This window comes from Neovison vison, chromosome 9 (assembly GCF_020171115.1).
Source record: "Neovison vison isolate M4711 chromosome 9, ASM_NN_V1, whole genome shotgun sequence".
NCBI lineage: Eukaryota > Metazoa > Chordata > Mammalia > Carnivora > Mustelidae > Neogale > Neogale vison.
The window spans coordinates 17444112-17466084 of record NC_058099.1 but is presented as its reverse complement, the minus strand read 5'-3'; the positions used below and the strand labels follow the sequence as shown (position 1 = coordinate 17466084).

General features: G+C 47.8%; 1 protein-coding gene across 1 annotated transcript in view; it reads left to right on the top strand.

Moving 5' to 3' along the window:
* Window positions 1–20107, top strand: part of PAPPA (pappalysin 1) — a 235416-nt gene extending 215309 nt beyond the window's left edge. The window contains exons 21-22 of the mRNA XM_044265042.1: window positions 4138–4236; window positions 16630–20107. Of these exons, the coding sequence (XP_044120977.1) occupies window positions 4138–4236; window positions 16630–16737 (207 nt within the window). The 3' untranslated portion in view covers window positions 16738–20107. The remainder of the gene's footprint in view (window positions 1–4137; window positions 4237–16629) is intronic.
* The last annotated feature ends 1866 nt before the right edge of the window (window positions 20108–21973 follow it).

Here is a 21973-nt window from a genome sequence, read left to right as displayed (position 1 = left end):
CGGGAAGATCCTCTCTGACTTCACAGTTGAACCTTTCCCTGGCACTTGGCTTTATGGAGATCTGTCTCTCTGTCTCAGTGACCAGCCTGGGAAGAGTACTTAGAAAGTCATCTGTATTCTCAAGGGGTCACACTGCCTCTGGACCTAGGAGATATTCTGTGCACCCCACGTCCCTCGTGGGTCTTCTCATCTGGCAATGAAAAGGAGGTCCCAAACAACATCCAGGTGGAGGCACAAATATTTGTGGTCCGCTCCCTGCTCCAGAGCCCACTCAGGAAAATGCAGGTGAAAGGGACTAGTTTGTACTCTAGAAAACTTTGTATTTGATGAACTTGGAATGTCAGAGTCAGAAATGCTCTTCAAGATGATCTAAACCTGACTTTTTAAAGGTGTAGCCAGATCTGAAATTTGATGGAATACTCAAACGGGAAGGATTCTTAGCGTGATCTAATCCTAATCAATGGTTATCTGGAGTGGAAAAGGAGGATCAGAGAGGCGATGGATTGGTCCAGGATTGCACAGCATTAAAGCCACAGAGCCAAATTATGAACCTGGGTATCCTGACTCTAGGCTGGTGCTTTTTCTCCTCCATTAGGCCACCTCCCACCCATGAATCACCCACATCAAGACAGGCCCTGGATCAAACTTTACATTCTGTGTATTGACTAGGGGCTCCACGTGGCATCTTCTAAGGGAACTCGACACTGTAGTCTTTAAGAGGCCCCCCCCCATCCCCCCGCCTTCTCCCAAGATTCAGCTGGGAATGGCAAAACCAAGGCCAAGGCCCTGTGGCTATTGCTTCCTTCCATCTCTCTGGATCAGTCCAACGCTTGGAGAAAAGGAAGCTTGGATTACCGGGGCCCTCGTTCTGCTGAGTTGGCAGTCTGGGCAGCCAGTGTGACAGCAGAATTCGATCCCTCCTTTGACTCAGCACCGGGGCCTAGGAGACCCTCACCTGTCAGGCTCTGAGTCCTGCCAACGATGCTTATCGCCTTTGCCCTTGCAGGTGATCTCCTCTCCTCCTTAACTTAAAGCTCATAGTTTGCCTCGTGTCTGGGGCGGAAAGGAATGCCTGGAAGAGATACAAATGCTGGGTGGAGGCAGGAGCCATCAACCTGGAATGTCTGGAGTTAGCCAGGACTGAGGAAGGGTTTTGGGACTCCCGAGCGCTCTACCCCAAGCTGTGTCCAAAGTGGTCCCTTCACTCTTTCATACATCAGAGCCTCACTGATGCCTCTTAGGGGCCTGACACTACTCAAGGTTCTGGAAACACAGTGACCTTAGTCAAGTGAGAACAGTCACCGTGCCCCTCCTTCTTCCTGAGTCCAGACGTATGGTATCTTCTTGCCCCTTGTGCATCCACACGTCCACATATCTGTCCATGAAGAACTGAATTGTTTGACTGAATGAACATAAATGGTGAAGTTTTGCTCAAATCACCACATGTTTTGCTAGGGAGTCCAGGCTACAGATATGGACAACATGCAGTCCTGTCCCTCGGGAACTCCCAGTCTAATGAAGGAGGTAGACAATTAAAGAATTCTAAACTATGGACCAAGAGCTGTAACCAGACCAAGTACAAGAAGCACAGAGAATCCTGGGGGGCTCAGAGAAGGCATTTCAGGGGTCTGAGATTGGAACTAGATCCCGAAGGGTGAGCTGCTCACCCGAACACAGTAGTAGGAGCAGTAGCCACGAGAAGTACCAGGGATAGGAAAAACCCCGTCAGTGGCGGAGCTTTTCACATGTCACTCGCTCCCTCTCGAAATCCTCCGTTCTCCACCCTCCTCTAATTAACCCCTGCCCATCTTCCTGATCTCTTCTGAAAGGTCATTTCCCAAGGGACACCTTCACGGAGCTCCCTGATGAGGTCTAGTCCTCTTACTCTTTAACAGCCTCGTGGTGCCTGTCCTCTGTCGCTCTTATCAGAGTTGAAATTGGCCAATTAGATGTGTGATTATTTGATTAAAGTCTCCTCACTGAAGTGTGAGGTCTGAAGGAGTACGAGCTCCGTCTCACTGTCCTATCTTTGTCTGCGGTGCGACATGTGACCTGTGGTAAGCGTTCAGTGACTGTGGTTCAGTACAGGATGGATGGGTTGAGGGGCGGATGGAGGCAAGGGTGTGGCTGCAGGAGGCGGGTAAAGGGTAGCTGGTGAGGGGACTGGAGGGGTTTTTTTTCAGGGGGAAAAAAAAGTTTCATTTATTTTTTTTCTCTTCTTCCTCACCTTTCCCAGCTACTCCTTTTATCAAGCCAGTTCCTTTCATTCTGAGGGACATTTGGTTTCTTCCTTACTCTGTTTTTATAGGATAGAAGAAAGATCATGAAGAACAGGTCCCACAGGCCGATCTCCTCGGGCACAGAGCAAAACCAAGAGCTTATCCTTTGTTTGTTGTTTGTGCCTCTCTGCTCAGATATGGATGTAATAATTCCATTACGGCAAATACCCGTCAGAGTCACACTTGTGTTCACAGCCATGCACATATGCACCTAGACACCTGGGCACAGCTGTTGCCTGTTCTTGGTTCTGCCTTGCTAAGTTATTTTTTTTTTAGACCCTAATAGGATAGTGATGAAATGGAATCTGGCATCGTGAGTTGGGAGCACAAACCCTGGGTGAATTTGACGCAGAGATGAAAAAGCCAGGGATGCCACATGGGAGGGACTCCTTGTGAGCTTGGTTCTCCCCATGACAGTCTGGACGGGAAGGAAAGACCATTGGGTCACAGGAGTTGCGCTGAGATGCAGTGGTCTTAGCCAAGTGATGACATCTTTCCCATCAGTGAGTCACCAAGTATTAGAGAGCCCAGCGTGAACTTTGATCAGAGATGTCTTACTTTCCCTGCCTTCTATATTAAAGGGTCACACTGTATTGCTTTTGGTGGGTGAAGGGGTATGCTTATTGCTTTGAGCAACCAATGGACTAATCCTGTCTCTTTATTTCACAACTGGGATGCTCAAGGCCCAGAAAAGATAAGCCACTTAGCCAAAATCACCAAGGAACCCCTCCAATTGGTTGAGGTTTGTAAGACTACACCCCAGATTTTCTAAACCCCCTCACAACTACCTTTCCACTACGTCAGTACAATATGCCCCTATGCCATTTCAAAAACATCACTAAGAGCCAACGTTGTACCCAGCATTAAATTAGGTAATAGGGAGACCAAGAGGAACTGGATATTGCCCTTGTGTTCAGCAAGCTCACAGTCTTCTACCAGCTGGATGTTCATAAACAAACATTAGAATAAACAGTGTGCTTAGTGCTTATAGGGACAAAAAGTATCAGGGGGTTTGTAGACACTCCTGACTTTCCCATAAGATTACTCTGAGTTCAGATTGGTAATGACTTGACTCTGTCATCTTTTCCTCATCTTTGGGGTACCACAGAGTTGGAGGGGCATGGGGAAGAAAAGCAACACATCAGTATGTGCTTGGTGTGGACCAGAATGGCAAAGAAAAGATAGGACATCAACTTGGATTTAAATCACCGCTCTGGCCCTGCCAGGCTGATCTGGGCTCAGTCCCTGTCTCACTCTGAGCCTCGGAATCTTCATCTGAAAAGTGGGAATATCAGTGCTTACCTCACATGTTATTTGGAGAACAAAGAAGATGACAAACATGTAAAGCATGTGACCTCAAGGACCTCCACTCCAGTACTAGAGAAGAGGTAGCCCAAAGACCACTGTGTCAAATTCTGATGCGTTCTTAACATTTGATCTTGACAATTCTTGGGCAGATTACGTTGTTTATATTGTACTATAAATTGTGTTTTTCATTACCTACTACTGGGAAAAGTAGGGGAAGTCTGCTCAGATATTCTCATCATTTCTTCAAGTAAAACTGAGCCCGACCTTAGAGAGATGTAAGTGATCTCTCCTGTGGCTTTGCGTACCCCAGCCTACAAGTGTGTCCACCAGTGCAGCCCCAGCTGAGTTGGGGAAAAGTTGGCTAGGTAAGTCTTTACAAATGACGGAAGTGATAACTTGGCCAAGGGGGTGTTGGCATTTGAAGCCAGGTAGGCGGTCTATAGGGGTTTTCAAAAGGATGAGAGATAGCTGAGCAATGACAGGGCTATCCCCCCACCTAATATAGGATGCTAACGGGCCACCTTCCTTCTGCCTCTCTCCCCCCTTGCAGCCCTTCATGGGAGACAATTACTGTGATGCCATCAACAACCGAGCCTTCTGCAACTACGATGGTGGGGACTGCTGTGCCTCTACGGTAAAGACCAAAAAGGTAATACACCACCACCGCCCCCCTACCCCCCGCCGGCAGCACCGCCAGTGGGCCTCTCCCATTCCCAGCCTGGAGCCCCCTGCACCACCCATTGTCCTGGCGGCGTCAGCATGTGCCCCCAAGCTGTGAGGCATTACGTTTTTTTAATTCTTTGAGGCAGTAGTTGAGCTAATATCATGGACTGATCTTTGCAGATGTTTCCTTATCCTCAGAGCTTGGGGCCAGACATGGAAGCAGACAAATATAAGTATAATCAATACTTTTAGAAGGGGAGGATAGAGCACTGGGAGGGCCCAGGCCAGGGGCTGGAGAAAGGCTCGACCAGAGGATCAGCACTGACACTGAAACTTAAGGGAGAAGGAGAAGGAGCGGGAAGGTGGCCAGGAAAAGCTTTGGGGGCAAGAGACTTGCTTGTAAAATCCTAGAGAGAACTTGCATCTTTGGGATGTATGGCTAAAATATAGGGGCAGAGAGAAGATGGGACATTGCTACCAAGGTAAGACTTAGCCTTTGATTATTTTATAATCTCTTTGTAAAATTAGGGGGTGTGGTCTCGGTTGTGATTTTCTTCCTTTGCATAGGAGAGTGTAGCAGGAGTGAATCAGGTGTCTCGAGTAAAACATTTGACTAGGGCGCATACCCACTCCTCATGGAAGAGTGACCACCCGCACTTTCTTCCTGATGAGCGCTGGGACCCCAGCCGAGAGCCGGGGAGAGGTGGTCAGACTGGCTGCCTGGGTTGAGGAGTGCTCTGGTGATGAATGAGTTAATGGGGAGCTATTTCTGGTTTTGTAGTCATCTACAATCTGAGCCCAAAAGTCTTTTGAGCTAATATCTCTCTCCTTAAAGAAAGGGGAACGGTGTTCCCGAGGCCGGTCATAGTCTGTCTTGGCGGGAGTGCTGGCAGTGATGATCGGGTACAAACTTCGCACTTCCTAATGGGGTAACTGAGGCCCCTATAGGAAAACTGATTTGTCCACGGTGGCAGAGTGATAGAAACAGAGCAAGGTTTCTGGCTTGTTCAAAGTACCTTTATGTCGCACCATCCTTAAAAGAGTTAGTTCCTCAGGAAAGAGGTTCCGGCCTTAGAATACGGGGATGGACAGGGCAAGACCTAAGGAGCATAGTCAGACTGCATCTTTGATGACCAGGGCTGCTGGGGCTCCCTGGGGTCCGCTGGTCTTGTATGGGCAGCCCTTCAGCACACTCGCCCCCTCCCTATAAACTTTCCGGCGATCGTTTTTGCTCTGTTGTTATTTATTAGAGGGTTGTGATGGATCATGATCTGTGGAACGACTCACCTTGGGCCGTTCTTTCCAACTTGTGGGTTATTTCAGTTTCTCACCATGATAAATAATGAGGCTGGTGAATATCTTTGCAGGTAAATATTTCTCCGGCTCTGTTCCTTCACAATTGCCATTTAGAACTGAAATGCCCAGGATAAAAGGTGTGAGCATTTATAAGGCTCTTGACACCTGGTGCCAGATGAATACAGAGTACAATAGCGTCAGTTTCATTTGTCGGCGTCTGTTTTCGAAAGTGAATGGACAATGAAGTGTGTGTTTTAAATAGAAGTTTGGGTAGAATTATGACGCAGTAGTCATGTGACACCATCCGTTGGAGCAAGAGCAGCTCAGATTAAAAGAATTTTCCTACGAACTATAACTTTATATACAAAAACATTAAAAAAAACCTAATTTATTTTTATTGGGAGACTTCCTTAAATGGATTGCTGTTTCTACAGAGCACGTGGTAGGAACATGAAGTCATGAGACTGAGCTTCAGGTGCAGATTCCAAATGATTACAGTCACTTGAAAAAACATCTATGTACACCAAATGGCCATTTTGACCCTCTGCTCCTTCGGGGTTCCGTTGCAACAATTTCAGACGTCCCGGCCCTTAGGTGCTGCCTCTTTAGGAAGGGACCCAGAGTTGTTCGTTCTTTGCCAGTTCTGAATATGCTTCCTAGTCTTTTTTTTTTTTTCCTTTCTTTCCTTTTCTACCCACATTATGTATGTAATTTTGGCTTTTGGGGTGAAAAGATCCCCTTCTTCCACTTTACATTGGTGATCTTCCTTGTTGGCCCAGGCCGCGGAATGCGGAGAGCCAAGCTTCCTTCATGCAGTAAGATGCGTGATCCTTGAGCGTCTGTGAGGGCTCAGCACTGTACCGAGCTGCGTACCCGGGACCAAGTCCAGACAGACTTGGCACCTGCCCCTGTGAAGTTCACGGGCCGTTAGGGGAGCCAGGCGTTGGGCGATGAGGTGCCCAGCCAGGCACTGCAGTGCCTTTGTCAAAGGGCAGTAAAGGAAAGGTGTGGGAGGTTACGGAGACCCGTGTGAAGGTCAGGAAAGTCTTCCCTGAGGAAGCGATGTTTACACTGAGCCCTGAAGAGTGAGTAGCTTTCCTGGAGAGGGTGAGTGGTAGTTGAAGACAGGCCGGAGAGTGTGGGTGACCAGGAAGTGTGGGTGACCGGGCCTCCCGCTTCTCTTCTAGTACCTATGGCTTTGCCATAGTTGTTCGTTACTCACAGCGTTGGAGGCTTTCTTCGAATTTGAGGTTCCTGGGAGGCTGACTTCCGCAGGAGAAAGGGATCTCAGATTAAGCTTGTACTTTCCTACGGTTTAAATTCCCCAGTTTAACTTCTAAATAGGTTCCCACTTCTCGAATGCTTCAACACACTCTCTTAACACCCGCCCAACTCCACTTCCCGCAGTAGCTGGTTTACTGAGACAGAGACGGCAGGTGGAGAAACAGAGAAGGAAAGAGTCACCCCTCTGTGAGTTGCTCTCAGACATCCTGCCAGACACATGTCCTCCGTCAGCTTCTTGAATCCCCGTGGCCTCTCCGACAGGTCCCTGTCAGCCCCCGTGCCCCGGTGAGCCAGTGTGGGCTCAGAGCTCTCGAAGGACAGGCTTGAGTTCACTTGGCCGCTAGTGCCGAGGTCCAAATGTGAACCCCAGGCCTGCCTGATGCGAGAGCCCAGCTCGCTCTTGTGCACGGGGCTGAGTCCTCCGTGTGCCTGGGCCTAACCCTCCCAGTTCTGGTTGGAGACAATTCACCGCGAGCCCCGACTGCCAGGGAACCTTGGATAGGGGACCCCTCCCCTTGGCAAAGGTGGAAGCGGCTTTTCCCAGCAGCAAAGACAGGGTGGGGAGTCGTTGAGGCGCCCAGCCTTGCCAGCCATCCCTGACGTCCCAGACAGCAGTTTCCTCTGAGAGGAAAAAAGTCCTGGTTTCTGTCTCCAGCTTCCCCAGCAGGAAGCCTCTTAACGGCAGGAGAGGGGCCAGAGGCTGGCTTCTGTCCTCTCATTCCCTGCTCCGTACTGCCAGGCCTGGTCAGTTCCTGCCTCAACTCTTGGCCCCGGGGTACCCGTCGTGGGGAGTTCCCTGCCCGCGGGGAACACAGCCTGGCACTCAGAAGCTCACTGAGAGGGCAGACTGGCTTCACGCACCTTCTTCAGTGATGGTCATGTCACTAGCGGAGCACATACTATGTGCCTGGCCACGGTTGGGAGTCTCTGTGCCTGTTGTCAACTCTGAGACCCCAGGAAAACCCGACAAGGTAGACTCAGTGGAGGCTCAGAGAAGTGAACTCACTTGTACGGGGTGGCAGAACTGAGTGTAGGATTTAGGATTTCCGGGCTCGGAACGACGATCGCTCCTGTTCATGGAGGGCTCGCGATGCACCAAGCATCGTGGTAACGGCTTTTGCATGCGTCATCTCTTTTCCTATCACAGTCGCCCTCTTGTAGGTGGTATCTTGTCGTCCTCATTTTATAGCCAAGGCCGCTGAGGCGGAGAAGGGCTGAGGTCCCACGGCCAGCAAGTAGGAGAGCTGAGAGGGGAACCTCGTGAGCCTAAGCCACGAGGCAGTCACCTCTAACCCCCGTTGTAAACATCGAGCTGTTTACAGCTCGACGTAAACCTCTAACTTGCATCTTGCCCAGGCATTTTGCCCTTCCCCTGGCGGGTGGACTTCTCCCTTCCTCGTTCGCCTGGACAGGAGTCGCGGGTGTGAACTCAAGGCTAAGGGGCAAGCACACAGCATCTTGTCCCAGACGTCCTTCTAGCCAACTCTCTAACTTAACCTCTTCCCAGTCTCCGGGGCTCGGGCCTCCTGGTCACTTGGCCCAGAATGATGTCTGTCTGCTCCCTTCATCCTTCCTCCCTTGTTTGTCCAGACACCAGCTGTTCCCCACATCTGCCTCGTGGGGTGACCTGGGCCCGGCTGGCAGACAAGAGCAAGACAGTGCAGGAAACTCCGTCTGACAGGGGTGACCATTTTCCCATCCAGACACCTGTCTGCAGTGCGAGGCAGACAGGAAGGGGCAGGACCCAGCTTCTCAGCATGTCAGTTTATTATTTTCCTGTTGGAGCCTTGAGGAGTCTCGGATACAGAGCAGATTTCCAGAATGGTTGCTTCAATAATTTACCCTCATAACAACAATGAAAAAATTCATTCACAACTGGAATCATCCTAAGGAAGCATGTGTTGGAGCTTTAAGGGAAGAAGGGGAAACAGCCTTAATCCATTCAACATAGCAAGGTTTTGTAAGGCGGGGTGGCCTGGAACACTACTTTTGGTCGTGTTTTAGACAGCTGCTAAGAGACTGATTCTGGACGATGTCTGGGAAGTTGGGGTGTAGTTCCAGCTCTGTGACTTACTTCTGTGACCCTGGGCAGGCCCGGATCACCTGTGGTTTTTATCTGTTGACATTTGGATGATACTGATGTCTAAGGATTCTCCACGTGGCATTGGTGAGAACCTGAAGGTTCTTTGGGGTCAGGGGCCAGTAAAGATTAGGGAGAAATGAATCCCAGAAATGTCTCAGCACAAGACGGCATGCCTAACTGATGACATTAAGTGTAGGGTTGTAATATTTATTTGCTAAATCTAAGTGAAAATGGGGTTTATAGGAAAGGACATTAGACCCCAACATAGCCCACTGGTCTAAGGAGTCCGGTCGTTCTAACAATTGTTAGGTTAACGGCAGCCTTCCACGCTGCTGGCTGGTCCAAACTAAAGGGTTGTGTATTAGGCTGCAGAGCTGGTGATGTCCATCGTTGCCTCTTAGACCTTAAATTAGCAACCAGAATGGTCCTCCTAAAGCAAGTCTACCTCCTAAAGCAAGGTGGTATCACACCTCTGCAGAAAGCCCTTCAAGTGTCTCCCCATTGCACTCAGACTGAAAACCAGGCCTCCCCATGGTCTATAAGGCCGTGTGTGTTCTGCCTCCCCCAACACTTCTCTGACCTTACCTCCTCCTATCAGTACCTTCCCTCACTTAACTCTAGTGGTCCGGCCAGGTGTCCTCCTATCTTACAGACTTTGTCACTGGCTCCTCCCTTGGCCGAGAACATTCTTCTCCATTCATCCACATGACTCATTCCCTCGCCTCTTCCAAGTCTTTGCCCAAGTGTCAAGTTCTCAATGAACTCCATCCTGACCACCCACCTTACATTTTCCCTGGCACTCATGCACCCATTTGTTTTGGATTCCACTTTTCTTTCTTTTATAACCCTGATCACCCTGGCTTATACTATAAAGATGTATTTATTATCTCATAATCCCTACCCCCTTGCTGACCAAATGGAAATTTTGTGAGGTCAAGAATGTGCATCTGTTTGTTCAATAATGTATCCCTAGTTCCGAAGTACCCCACTGTTGAGCACTTGCTAAGTGACAGACACTGTTCTAGGCCATAAGCAAGATGGACCTGGTCTCAGCCATGCTGAGTTCATGTCTTGTGAACTAGTGGCCACATGTTTACAGTATATTAAGTGCTAACAGAGATAGAGCCAGGGATGAGAGTCAACAAAGCTTCCTGCAGAAGGAAACACCCAAGGTGAGACATGAAAAGCATAGTAGGTCTTAGCTAGGTAAAAGGGGTATGGGGTGGAGGACCAGAGATTAGGATGCGAGAGAAAAGAGTGTTTCTGGCAGAGGGCACAGTCTGTGCAAAGGCCCTGTCATAAGGAAGCATGTTAAAGAGACCACAATTCCCTGCCTGTGGCTAGAGCACAGAATGAGAAGGGATGTAAGTAGTAAGAGGTAAGAAAATGAGCCTTGAGCAGGCTTTTTAAACCAAGCCGGGGAATCTGAGCCTTATCCACAGAGCGTAGGAGTGTTCAATGATTCTAAGCACTGAACTAGTCTAGAGGATCCTAAAAGGCTTCGTGGAAGAGGGGCTGGACATATTTACCTTGGAAGATTAGTAAAAGACTGAACAGACTGCACTAACTCTTCCTTGTCCCCAAAAATCTCTGACTTCTGGAGTGTTGTGATTTTCCCTATTTGAGGTGTAGCTTTGACTTTTCCATGTGGCTGAATTAGACACTCGTTTTCATTAGACCCAGAGTTATCTTCCTCACCACCATCGTCAACATCATCATGACCACGGTCACCACCATTTCCTAAGCATACATTATATACCGTGAACCATGCTAAGTGCTGTTTTTGAATTTTATGCTTTATCTGAAATATTTCCAATGGGCAGGACTATTACTACCTTCATTTTACAAATAGAGAGACTGAAGCCCCCCAAAGGAAAGTAACTTGCCCAAGAGCACACACTAAGTCACTAACAGGGAAAGCAATCAAACCCAAATCTCGTTCCTTTTTCTTCACCTTGCCCTCCCCGATCCACACTGAAACAAGCCTCTGCACTTACGGACTCCTCCATGCCCTGTGCCAGGCTGGTATCGATCCTACCTCCAAGGAGCTCACAAGGAGTCCTTGTACTTGACATCACACCTTGATCTACTCGATCTCATTAATCCTTTCCATTAACGTGATGAAGTCCCTGGGACTCAGAGTGGTGGAATGACTTGCCCAAGCTCCCACAGTGGGCGGACGGGCAGTCAGGCTTTCTGACATTTGGCATAGGATACATCTTGCTCCCCACAGGGCACATACTCTGCTTGTGACCTCCCTGTTGAGTCTGAGTCAGAATCCCGCCCCTGCCTGCCTCCCAGCATCAGAGGACCTGCAGCCAGGGCCTTGTGGTGGATTTGCCTGGGCTGCATTCCTGAGCTGCACACACACACACACACACACACACACACACCCCACAGATGGAGGTGTTATCCTGGGCAACTCACCCAGAGGAGAAACCCCTGTGCCTGAGCACCATCTCCAGCACAGAGGGGAAAAAAGGAGAGAATCCCGGCCTTTAGTCATTGACCTGGGCTTATTGACAGAATCCTAGAGTGGGTGGCCAAGCCATTTATGGGATAGCCTAGCCGCATGGTGCTGGGAATCCCAGATGTAAACCGGCCACCACAGCGTTTGTGCTGTGGGTGGTAGGTTTCTTTGGGAGGCCATCTGGGGGAGACAGTGGGAAGCTGCTTGGGGAATCAGGGAATCTGGGAATTGGGCTCAGAGCTGACTTTACCAGGATGTGGCCCTTTTTTCTGTGCCTCAGTTTCTTCCTCTGTAAAAAGGGGACCCTGGCTCCCGGGGGGGCAGCACCAAGAAGTGGTTACAAACAAGGATTCAGATCACAGGCCACCTGCCAGCCGAGTGACTTACCTCTGTGCCTCTTACCTTCCTCTGAGAATGGAAAAACGGGACTAGCAAGAATAGCTACCTTATTAGGGCTGCCGAGAAGAGTGAGTGAGATAATGTACACTGGGTTAACTCAGCCAGGCACATAATAAAGGGATAAAAGGCTATTGGCTGTAAAAAGACAAAGCCGCAGTCAGCCCAGCCAGGTTGTGAAGGAGGATCCTTCTTACTCTCTCTGGCTAAAAAGCTCTCAGTGTTTGGAGTGGACTTTAGAATCCTACATCAGCTAGTTACTGATGGGTAATGAGGCCTGGGGCAAGTTCGTTTGTTCTAAACATTCTGAATCCTCAATTTTCTCATCTGCAAGATGGGTCGCTAACAACAGTAGCCTCATGGGGTTGTGCACAGCAGAATAGCTAGCTGGTAGGAATTACCTGGCACGTGGAAGGCCCTTGGAAGTGCTAGTGTGTGTGTGTGTGTGTGTGTGTGTGTGTGTCTGTTTTAAAGTGGTGTTCACAGGTATGCACCTGCTTCTTCCAGGCCAGACTGAGGAACACCTGGGAAGTGGCTAGAGCTGTTGGTCTCTATCCTTCTGCTCCCACTCGCAGGCCCTTGATCAGGGAGGAAGCTTGTGGCAAGAGGAGACCCTGGGGCAGGCTCTGAACAGGCAGTGTGCTAAGACTCAAGAGGCCGGCAGGCGGCCGGAACAAGACGCTGTCCATCTCCTCTGCATGAGGACGTCTGTGAGCTGTTTGGAGACATTACTGCATTGGCTCCTCACCAGAATGCAGTGAGGTTATTCCCAGGACTCTTGCCTTCCAGGTGGGGAGACAGAGTCCCCAGCGGGCCAAGGACTTGCCAAAAGCCAAGCAGTGCCTGTGTGGAGCCCACACCAGAACCCAGGCTTGTCTCCCCAGTAAACTCCTAGCAAGAACTCAGGGGAGGCAGCTGTGTGTACAAGCAGGCGGGGAGGATACGGAGGCTGCAGATCCACCTCCCGAGACCGGGCCTTCCAGACTCTGTTATATTCTGACTTGGGGTTCCTTCCCTCAGTTTCCAGACATGTTTCTTTGGGAAGATGTTGAAACTGCCTGGGTTAACCGAGGGAGGGAAGAGAACGGTCATATCACGCACACTTGGCCAGGATGGCCAGACTGGCCAGAGAAGCTCACTGGTGGTGTGGCCTTCCCCGCTGATGACTTTGGAGAAGCTGAAGGAACTGGGGATGGCAGAAAGGGGAACGCATAAGACAGGGTTTGTGATAGAAAGTCTCAAGTCCTGTATCCTTTCTGGCCAGACCTTTGGTCTTCTGCTTTTTTTTTTTTGCTCAGGCTGAGAAGGATTTTTGGACGGTGGCAAGATCAAGACCATTAAAATTAAATCTTAGTGTACAGGTAGGGAAACTGATGCCCGAGAAAGGAAGTAACCTATACATAGTCACACAGTAAGCAAGGGCAAGAGCTGAGGCTCCCTACCTTGTATTCTGGGTATGTAAGCTTGCGTTCATTTGTTCCTCCATTCATGGGTCCACCGAGTGCCTGTTATGTGACATATAAAGTCCTGGGTCAGTAACAGATAGGCCCCCTGCCCCCAGTGCAGCTGGCATACAAGCACAGAGCATTCTAGGACAAGAAGGGCTTCCATGGGATGCTCTGAAGTGGCACGTAGGTGACGGTGCCATCTTTGGTCAGACCAGTGTGGCGGGAGGTGACATCTGAGATGAGACGTGAAGCGTGGAAGACGAGCTGGCCAGGGAGGAGCACTGAGGGCAGAGGAATGGAAATGGCTGGACACTTGCCAGATGGTGGTTCTTTGTGTGGGCTGGTCAACAGTGTTTGGCCAGCTGACGAAGGAAAGGCCAGACTCACAGAAGACGAAGCAACATTAATGATCTACACAACCTCCTGAATGTGGGTTCTATCCCAGAAAGCTTTGTCAGTTCAGTAATTCCAGTTAAAATACCAACATAATGTAATTACGCTTTTGTAAGGTATACAAGAGTGATCTCTTACTTTGGTGTCAGTTTTTCAATAAAGTTTTGATTATTTCCCCCCCCCAAAAGGTAGGAAAACACTTGGAGTATTTGAGGAACCAAGAAGTAAATAAGCCACAGAGAGTGAGAGGGAGAAGGGATGAGGAGAGGTCTGAGAAGTGGGCCTTGATTTCATGGTAAGGACTTTGGGTCTTATTCTAAGAGATCTGTTCAGTTTTTGCCTATGTGCGGCAGAGCAGACAGCATGGGCACTAAATCAGAGTGAAACCATCTCTGAGGGGTCACGGAGATGGAGAGAATTGTGCACAGGACGTAGGAGGTGACTGGATCATTCTAATGCTAGAATGTGGGCAGGGGCAGGAGACGAGAACAGATACAGTGATGGGTTGAGTTGAGGACAAAGAAGCTGCGAAAGTCAGGGAAGTGGAAGAGAGGGACAACAGGCAGCAGAGGTGTCCCCAGATGGCTGTCCCCAGATGGAAATGAGAGCTGATTCAGCACATATGTACTCCGTGTCAGGGATCTCCTAGGGCTTCTGGATGTGTATTCTTGTTTGATCTTCGCAACCATATGAAATAGTGTTTTTAAAAATCGCCCTTTTATAGATGTAGATGCGAAGGATCAGGACAGTGGAGGGATTTTCCCAAAATTGTTCAGTGACTACGAGTCAAGCAAGGATCCCCATCTAGGCCTCCTGGCTCCCATGATGGTACCCTCCCCACTTGAACTCAGTCACTGGATTTAGACTTGGCTCTGCCATCGGTGTCCCCACTTGGACCAGGGTATTTCCTTCTCCATCTCTTCCAATTCTAACATTCTCTGCTTCTCCTAGAGATAATGAGGTTGTGGAACATACTTTAGATTGGTAGGCACAGCCTCCACCAAGACATGATGACTGGGAAATAAATGTCCTGAGCAGGGACAGCAAGTAGTCCTAAGAAGGACAGGCATGGCATAGAAGGAGCATCTGTAAGAATGCTCCCTGTTCTTGTCAATGCTGTACTTTAATGTGAGAGAACACAGTTGTGCTCGTCATGTGTGTAGTGAAAGGGTCAGAAGAGATGGAGAAACGAACAGACATTCATTCATCCGATGGCTCAGGCCCTGAGAAAACAAGAAAGAACAAGACTGATGTGGTTCCTGCCTCACTGAGGGAGAGAGGAGGAGATATCTGTCATTTGATTGAGCTAAGTGAGGAGCCTATGCCAAGAACTGGGAGCTACATGGTCTTCATCTGTTCCCTTACCCTGGATCACAACCTCAAGAGGTGTTTGCATTCATTATTCCCATTTAACAAATGAATTAACTGAGGCTTGGGGAAATCCTTGCAGGCTCAAGGTCACAGGAGTAGGTGAGAGAGCTGGGGCTTATACTTTAATCTTCCCCTTTTCAATTATTGCAAAATTGCTGGACAGAGAGAGAGGGAGGGAGGGAGGGAAGAACAGAAAGGAGGGAGGGAAGGCAGACAGGCCAAGAAGCAGAGAGAAGAGTTCGATACAGAGAATGAGTCCACAAGATTGGAGAACAAAGATGTTCTCAGGGATGGTGTGAGCACTTGGAGACCCTGCCTAGGCAGGAGGTGAATGAGGTCATTAAACCCATCTGCGCAGATGGGGGACCCTCTGGGAAAAGTTATATGCAAATATCATGATGCAATGAGGTGAAATCTGAAATCCGCTTGCGTTAGCTCAGGCTGGGGCTCAAGCAGGGACTGCAGTATGCTCTTTGGAAAGGTCATCGGCTGTGTGGAGAAGACATTTATTCTTTCAGTTTCTAGAAAGGAAAGCCAGCTCAAGGTCACAGAGCATGTGAAGGGATGGACGGGGACCAAAATTCAGGCTTCTTCCCCCACTGTTTTTTTTTTTTTTTTCCCCTTTGAGAGCAAGAATGAGAGTGTGCGCTTGAAGAGGGGGAGGGGCCAAGGGAGAAGCTCAAACAGACTCCACGCCCAGCACAGAGCCCTACCTGGGGCCGGATCCCAAGACCCTGAGATCATGACCTTAGCGGGAATCACGATTCAGATGCTCAACTGACTGAGCCACCCAGGTGCCCCACCCCACTTAAAAAAGTTTTGTGTGTGTGTGTGTGTTTAATTTTTCCCCAGCTTTCATAACATTAGTGGATAGCAAACCACATTGTATGCCTCTAACCCTTTCTTTCTCAAAATCTGCTCCTGAGAGCCTTCAAACCAAACCTTATGCAAAATCTCTACGTGAAATGTCCCCCACCCAGAGCTCAGGCTCCTGGAAAGCAGTCTGAGCTTGCTGGGACATGTTCTTGTTGTTTTCACCCTTGCCTCCCCAAATCAAAAATCCCAGCACACGTCTGTCTTTCTTAAAAGACACTTTCGTATACCTTCTTTCACTTGACCACCCCAACGGCCCTGGAAGTTAAATATTCCTTTGTGCTGATCTCACCAACCAGCTCTGGCACAGCATGTTGCAATTTTTCACCCATGAGTTCCTTTAGCCCTTAGAGTTCCCAGGGCTAGGTAGGGCTGATAGATACCCATTCTACAGCTGGGAACCTGGGGCTCAGGAATAGCTTGCCTAAACTAAATACCATGTCTGTTACCTGTTACTTTGGGCAACTGCCTGCCCCTTTCAGAGAGCCTCAGTTTCCCTGTCTGTAAAAGGTGATTGTTTTAGTACCTATCTTACAGAGTTGAGTGACCCATCATAAATGCCCTTGAAAATGAAAGTTGCTGTTCTAATGATTTTGATAAAACTTATGACAGGGCTAGCCAGAAGCAGAGGTAGGACTTGAACTTCAATCTGCTGCCCACCCCCAACCCCTAGTCCAGTCACTGTCCTGCTCTGCACTGCTTCTCTGAAAATTACTGTATCAGACCCCACCCTCTGGCTCACCTCTTTTTTATTTGTCTCTGCAGGTCACCCCTTTCCCTATGTCCTGTGACCTACAAGGTGACTGTGCTTGTCGGGACCCCCAGGCCCAAGAACACAGCCGGAAAGACCTCCGGGGGTACAGCCATGGCTAAGGAAGGACAAGGAGTTGACAAAGAATTCCCAGCGCCAGGACCCGCATCCCTTTGGTATTGATTTCACAGTCAGCTGCTCAACGGAATGGCCTCCCCACACCAGGGATCCTTAGCACCCAACCGGTCTGCCTTTAATTTCACCCAGGAAGGACTCATAGTAGGGGCGCATGAACCAAGTCTCGCCATGTTGGATGATGAAATGGAATCCTATCCCAAAGTCTTAGAAGGATTGCATATACAAGTGTGCAGTCCCAGAGCCTACAATTCTCATCATTTGTCACACAACCACAGCAAGAAACATGTTCTATATTTAGTAGTGTGCACATATGTGGTTAGTACACATGCATGCATACACACCCAAACAAACATCTGCGCGAGGGCAGTTTGGGAGACTGAGCAGAGAGAGACTGGAACATACTCAGTCTTTCCTTTCCCAAGCTCCTAGCCAATACTGTCCTTGGGAGAAGGAGAGTTGCAGAAACTGCCAAGGCCAAGTGTTGAGATGTCAAGATAGCTTGCACTCGGAGGCTTGGAACATGTAGGGCATGTACAACCGTGCAGTCCTTTGGGATTAGAAGTGAAATGGTCTCTGACCACCTGTCTTCTAGGGAAGTAGAACCCAGGACGAGATAAAGAATCCAAGGTAGGCAAAGCCCCCTAATTCTTGTGCTGCCATGGGGGATTTTACCCTAACTCCAGGGTTTGAGGCCAAGCTGGAAATGGCATAGGGTTGCAGTGTCAAGGTATTATAACAGCCCCCTGCTTGAGGCCATAATACCCCTCCAGAACCTACCCATTCCCCCAGTCTTGCCTTGGGACCACATTCGCTGCTACTTTTCCTGCTGCTCTATCCTATACATTGAGTACCCCCAAGATGGTAGGACCAGGTTAGGAAAAACCCCACACAACCAAACAGTCTGCCTTAAAAGTGACCCACATTTTCCCACAGCTCCTCACTTCTTAGCCCTTCTGCAAGAAATAAATCCTCTTTGGCCCACATGGTGAGAAGTTAAATCCCCCATGGGTGGGCTTCTCACCCTGAAAGGGAGTAGAGGGACTGGAGATGCTGAAACCCTCACTGAGAGTCCAGAATGTCTGAGCCAGTGTTCGATTTTATAATCCAAGTGGACCAGTGTTAAATGCCTGTGATGTGGGGCCATCCAGAGACTGCTGGGATAGTGCAGACTCTTGAGTTATTATTTTTATCCAAGCTTCCCTGGCCCTCTGGGTTAGATCAGGCTTTGGTGCTGAGGACGTCATTGTGGCCCTGAGAAGCTATAATTCTCGAATAGAGAATCATCTTGAGTAGGATCCATCTAAACTGTGTTCTCAAGGGCCGTGAGAGGGAAGCCCAAGAGTTCACAGACTCAGTCCCCACCAACCCAACATGGTCATCATCTTCTAGCTACCAGGACACCCATCCAGACCTATGGTTGGTGAATCCGTCCCTCTTTCCCATGTTTAGCCTCTGAAAGTTAAGAAGAAGATAGTCCAGGGCACATGGAAGCCCCTGCCTCACTGGGGTCCTCTTTGCCTGTTCCACCAGTTGTTTGCCCACTCCTTTCAAATTAATGTGGGAAGAAATTAATACAGAATGAGGTAGCAAGAATGGTCAAGCTGGACATAATCTCTGAGACCTGGAACTGAGACAGTTAGGCAATGGGAGGGTATCACACAAAGACTGCTGTAAATCAAGTCATCTCAAATCTCATGAAAACAATCGACAAAAACAAAGTCTAGCATAGGACTGGGAAACCCCAGGCATATATGCTGACCCTCCTCATTCCTGGCACATGAGGCAGGTGCTGTTTGTCAGTCATAGTGCTTTTCCCTATGGGGACCAAAAATAATTTCAGGACCCTTCTTAAAATACTCCCAACAGCTGCTGACCAAGAACACTTGAGAAGCCAACATACCAAGGTGCTTTTTGCACAGGTGCCCACAGATTAGGATGTAGGGCTTAGATTTGCATGGTTCCTACCCTATTCCAAACCCTGAGATCGGGTTCCAGAATGGAGAGGCTGCCACCATGGTTAATGACAGGCTCAAATCCCTTATGTTTCTTTTACACACTCATATCTCATGTATATCCAGAGTATTTTCTTGTAGTTAGAGGGCCAATCATAGCAAAATAATCATAAAAAATGGAAGAACTGATTCCATTTTGTACTCCTTCCAGTACCTTAGAAATCTTGCCAACTAGCAATGTCCCTCCTTGCCCTAGCTGAGTTACCAACGTGTGTGGGTAGCTGACAAGACACAAACTGAGAAAGGTAATTGTGTGGGCCCTCCCAGTTGCTCTGTCAAGGAATAAGTAGTGCAAAAGCCCTTGGAGACCCAAAGATGCCATCGCTGATAATAGGGTTGCAGGAACCACAGAAAACCTCACCATTTTCCCTTCAATTGACCCGACCCTCATCCTCTTCCTTCCTTTTCTCTCACCCGGTCTGTGCCCACACTTTACAGCTGAGCAAAGCTTCCTAGAGGCTGACTTCTATCTTCCGACTCAAGGACTGAGTCAAGTAAGGAGCCACCCAGTCTCCTCCTGACCATCATTCAAACCTGTTACTCATAAATTCATATTTGCCAAGGATATTAGTCAAGACAGGCTACTTGATGAATGGCCAGCCTCATGCCCACAGGGAAGTCCCTTCTCAAAACTTAGTGAAAGAGACTTCATTCTATTCAGGCAGTGCACTGATTTCTGGCTTCCTTTTCATTCTGGGAATAAACTCATTGTTTTATCCCTTCAATTATCTCCTGTTTAGGATCATGGAGTACTCACAAGGAGGCAGGTTGACCTGTTGTCTATCAGCAGCTCAGGGGCCCTAAAGCAGATGGGAGTTCTGGGTCTGCAGAAGTATTAGCCTGTTGGCAGCAAGAAAGAAAAGAGGAGGTAGACGGTTCTCCAAACCCTGTCTTGGGGAGCCTTTCCAAGCCACAACCCTAAATGCATGCCCAGAGGACTTGTACTACCCCCATATTCTGTGCCAACCACCTCTTAAGGGAAGGCAGTCCCTGGGAAGTCCATTTTGATGGCGAAATTAGGGTGTTAAGAAAGGGAGTGATCGATGGTCATAAAGAGCAGGGCTGTGAAGACGGAGGGTATCAGCTGCTACTCCTGCCTTCAGCATGTTGAGTTACTGCCTAGACAGTTCTCTTGGTCTTTTTCCCACCTTGGCCCATGCTTAAGTGCTATTTGTTGAAAATAATTCTTTGAGACAGATTTCAGCTACCTCCCTTCCAGGTTCAGTTTAACTTGGTTGTAACTGTCAATTTGTGATAGGTCTTACCTGTGTTTTAAAAAGAAAAAGAAAGAAAGAAAGAAAAAGACAGGAAGGAGGAAAGGAAGAAAGAAAACCATAAATCCAAGTTAACCGTTTTAGGTTTTGTGTTTTGTGTGTGTGTTTGTTTTTTGTTTGTTTGTTTTCTGGAACTACTTCAAGTGGGAACATAAAAAGGAGAAATTAATGGTAACAAAGCTGTACAGATAGAGATTGATAGAAGACAAAGAGATGAAAAGGAAATAAAAATGCATGATTTAAAATAAGAATTAAAAAAAATATTTTTGTGCTTCCTAAAGGGTACTCTTTATTCTACAGGCTGAGTAGGTAGACACAAGCACCAAAATTTCCCTAGCAGGAGAGATAAAGCAAGATTTTATAATGCTGGTATTTTCTGTGCATTGTGGTAGAGTCCAGGAAATAAGGCATCCTCTCCCTTGATACGTAGTTGTGGTTTGGGGAGCATTTTGTCTATATGTTTGGTGGCAATCGGTAGTAGTAGGGCATGGGGAGGGCTTGAAATCAGTTTTACCTGATATTAAGGGGACATAGTGTGTTGTGCTTTTCACGTTATAAAATGTTTGTATTTATCAGTAGAGCACTGGGGCTTTCTAAAGACTGCACTTAGAATCACACTGCACGGTCCACTTTCCTAAAAAGCTGCTACATGACCAGACAGGTAATCCCCCTGGTTTTTGAGAAACGACACAAAAACAAACCAAGCAAAACAGCAACCATAAAAACTAAAGAACCAAGGAATAAAAACCTATTCTTTTAACTTATTCAAGTTTTGCCAAATTCCTACCGATTGTTTGATCTTTCAAAGAACTGTAAAGATAGCCAAGAGAGGAGTTAGGTCTCCAGGGAAAGAACCTGGAATTCTTGATGCCAGGCTGCAGTTGGCTAGTGATCTTGAACAAGTCAACAAAGAGCGTCTCCATTTGCCTCAGTTTCTCCAGCTGCAAAATGGGGATGATATTACTTACCTACCTCACAGTGGGATGACAGGGGATGGTGAGGCCCTGAAGTACTAAAGGGGCTGTGGCAATCTGTGAGAGACACAAAGTCCGTGGGTTACTTTTCAAGAATGCACGGGCCCAGTGGCCATTTACGAAAGACACGGAGTGCTCATTTGCTATTTCAAGGAATAAAGCTGGAATTCCTGGATTTTATAATCCACCTTAAGAGAGACGCTTGTGTTTGGGAATATTTCACTCATAGGCAAATTGGATTTTCTCCCCCCTATTCTGGCCTTTACCAGTTCCAGAATTTGATTAAAAGCCAATTACATCTTCCAGTGTAAAAGTCAGTTTACTGTGTGGTCTATTCAAGACTTATGGGCCATTTCCAACCTCACAGAGGAAGGGAGTCACTAAAATCCCTCCTCCTTCTCAGACTTAAAATTCCACATCAAGTGTTCAATTAAAAGAAGATATGGCATTCTGAGTGCACACAACTCGGGGCTTCTTAAACTAATACACCAGCAGTCAGTGAGGAGAATTTTGAACAATTCTTGAGTTGCTTTCTTGGGTCTCTATAATCGATAACCTGTCCGCAGATATCTATCTATATAAAGATATTATATATAAATATAAATTTACATATATATGCACATGTATATATAGTTGTACATATATGTGTGTATATATATACTTAAATGTAATATTTACAAAATAAAACTGTGATCTCGTCTAGAGAAAATGTATTCATATTACAAACTGCTCTTCCATATTTATGTATCATATTATGCCTTTTTATTATTGTTATAATTATTATGGGTATTTCTAATTATTATGATGTTGAAATCTGTTTGGCACCTTCTGGAAACAACCAAAAAAAATGACTCTCTATTGAAGTGCTTAAAATCTGTTCTCATGAGAATTCTACTGGCCTACTACTATAAAAAAAAAAAAAAAAAAAAAAAAAAATCAACACCAAAACCAAAACACGAT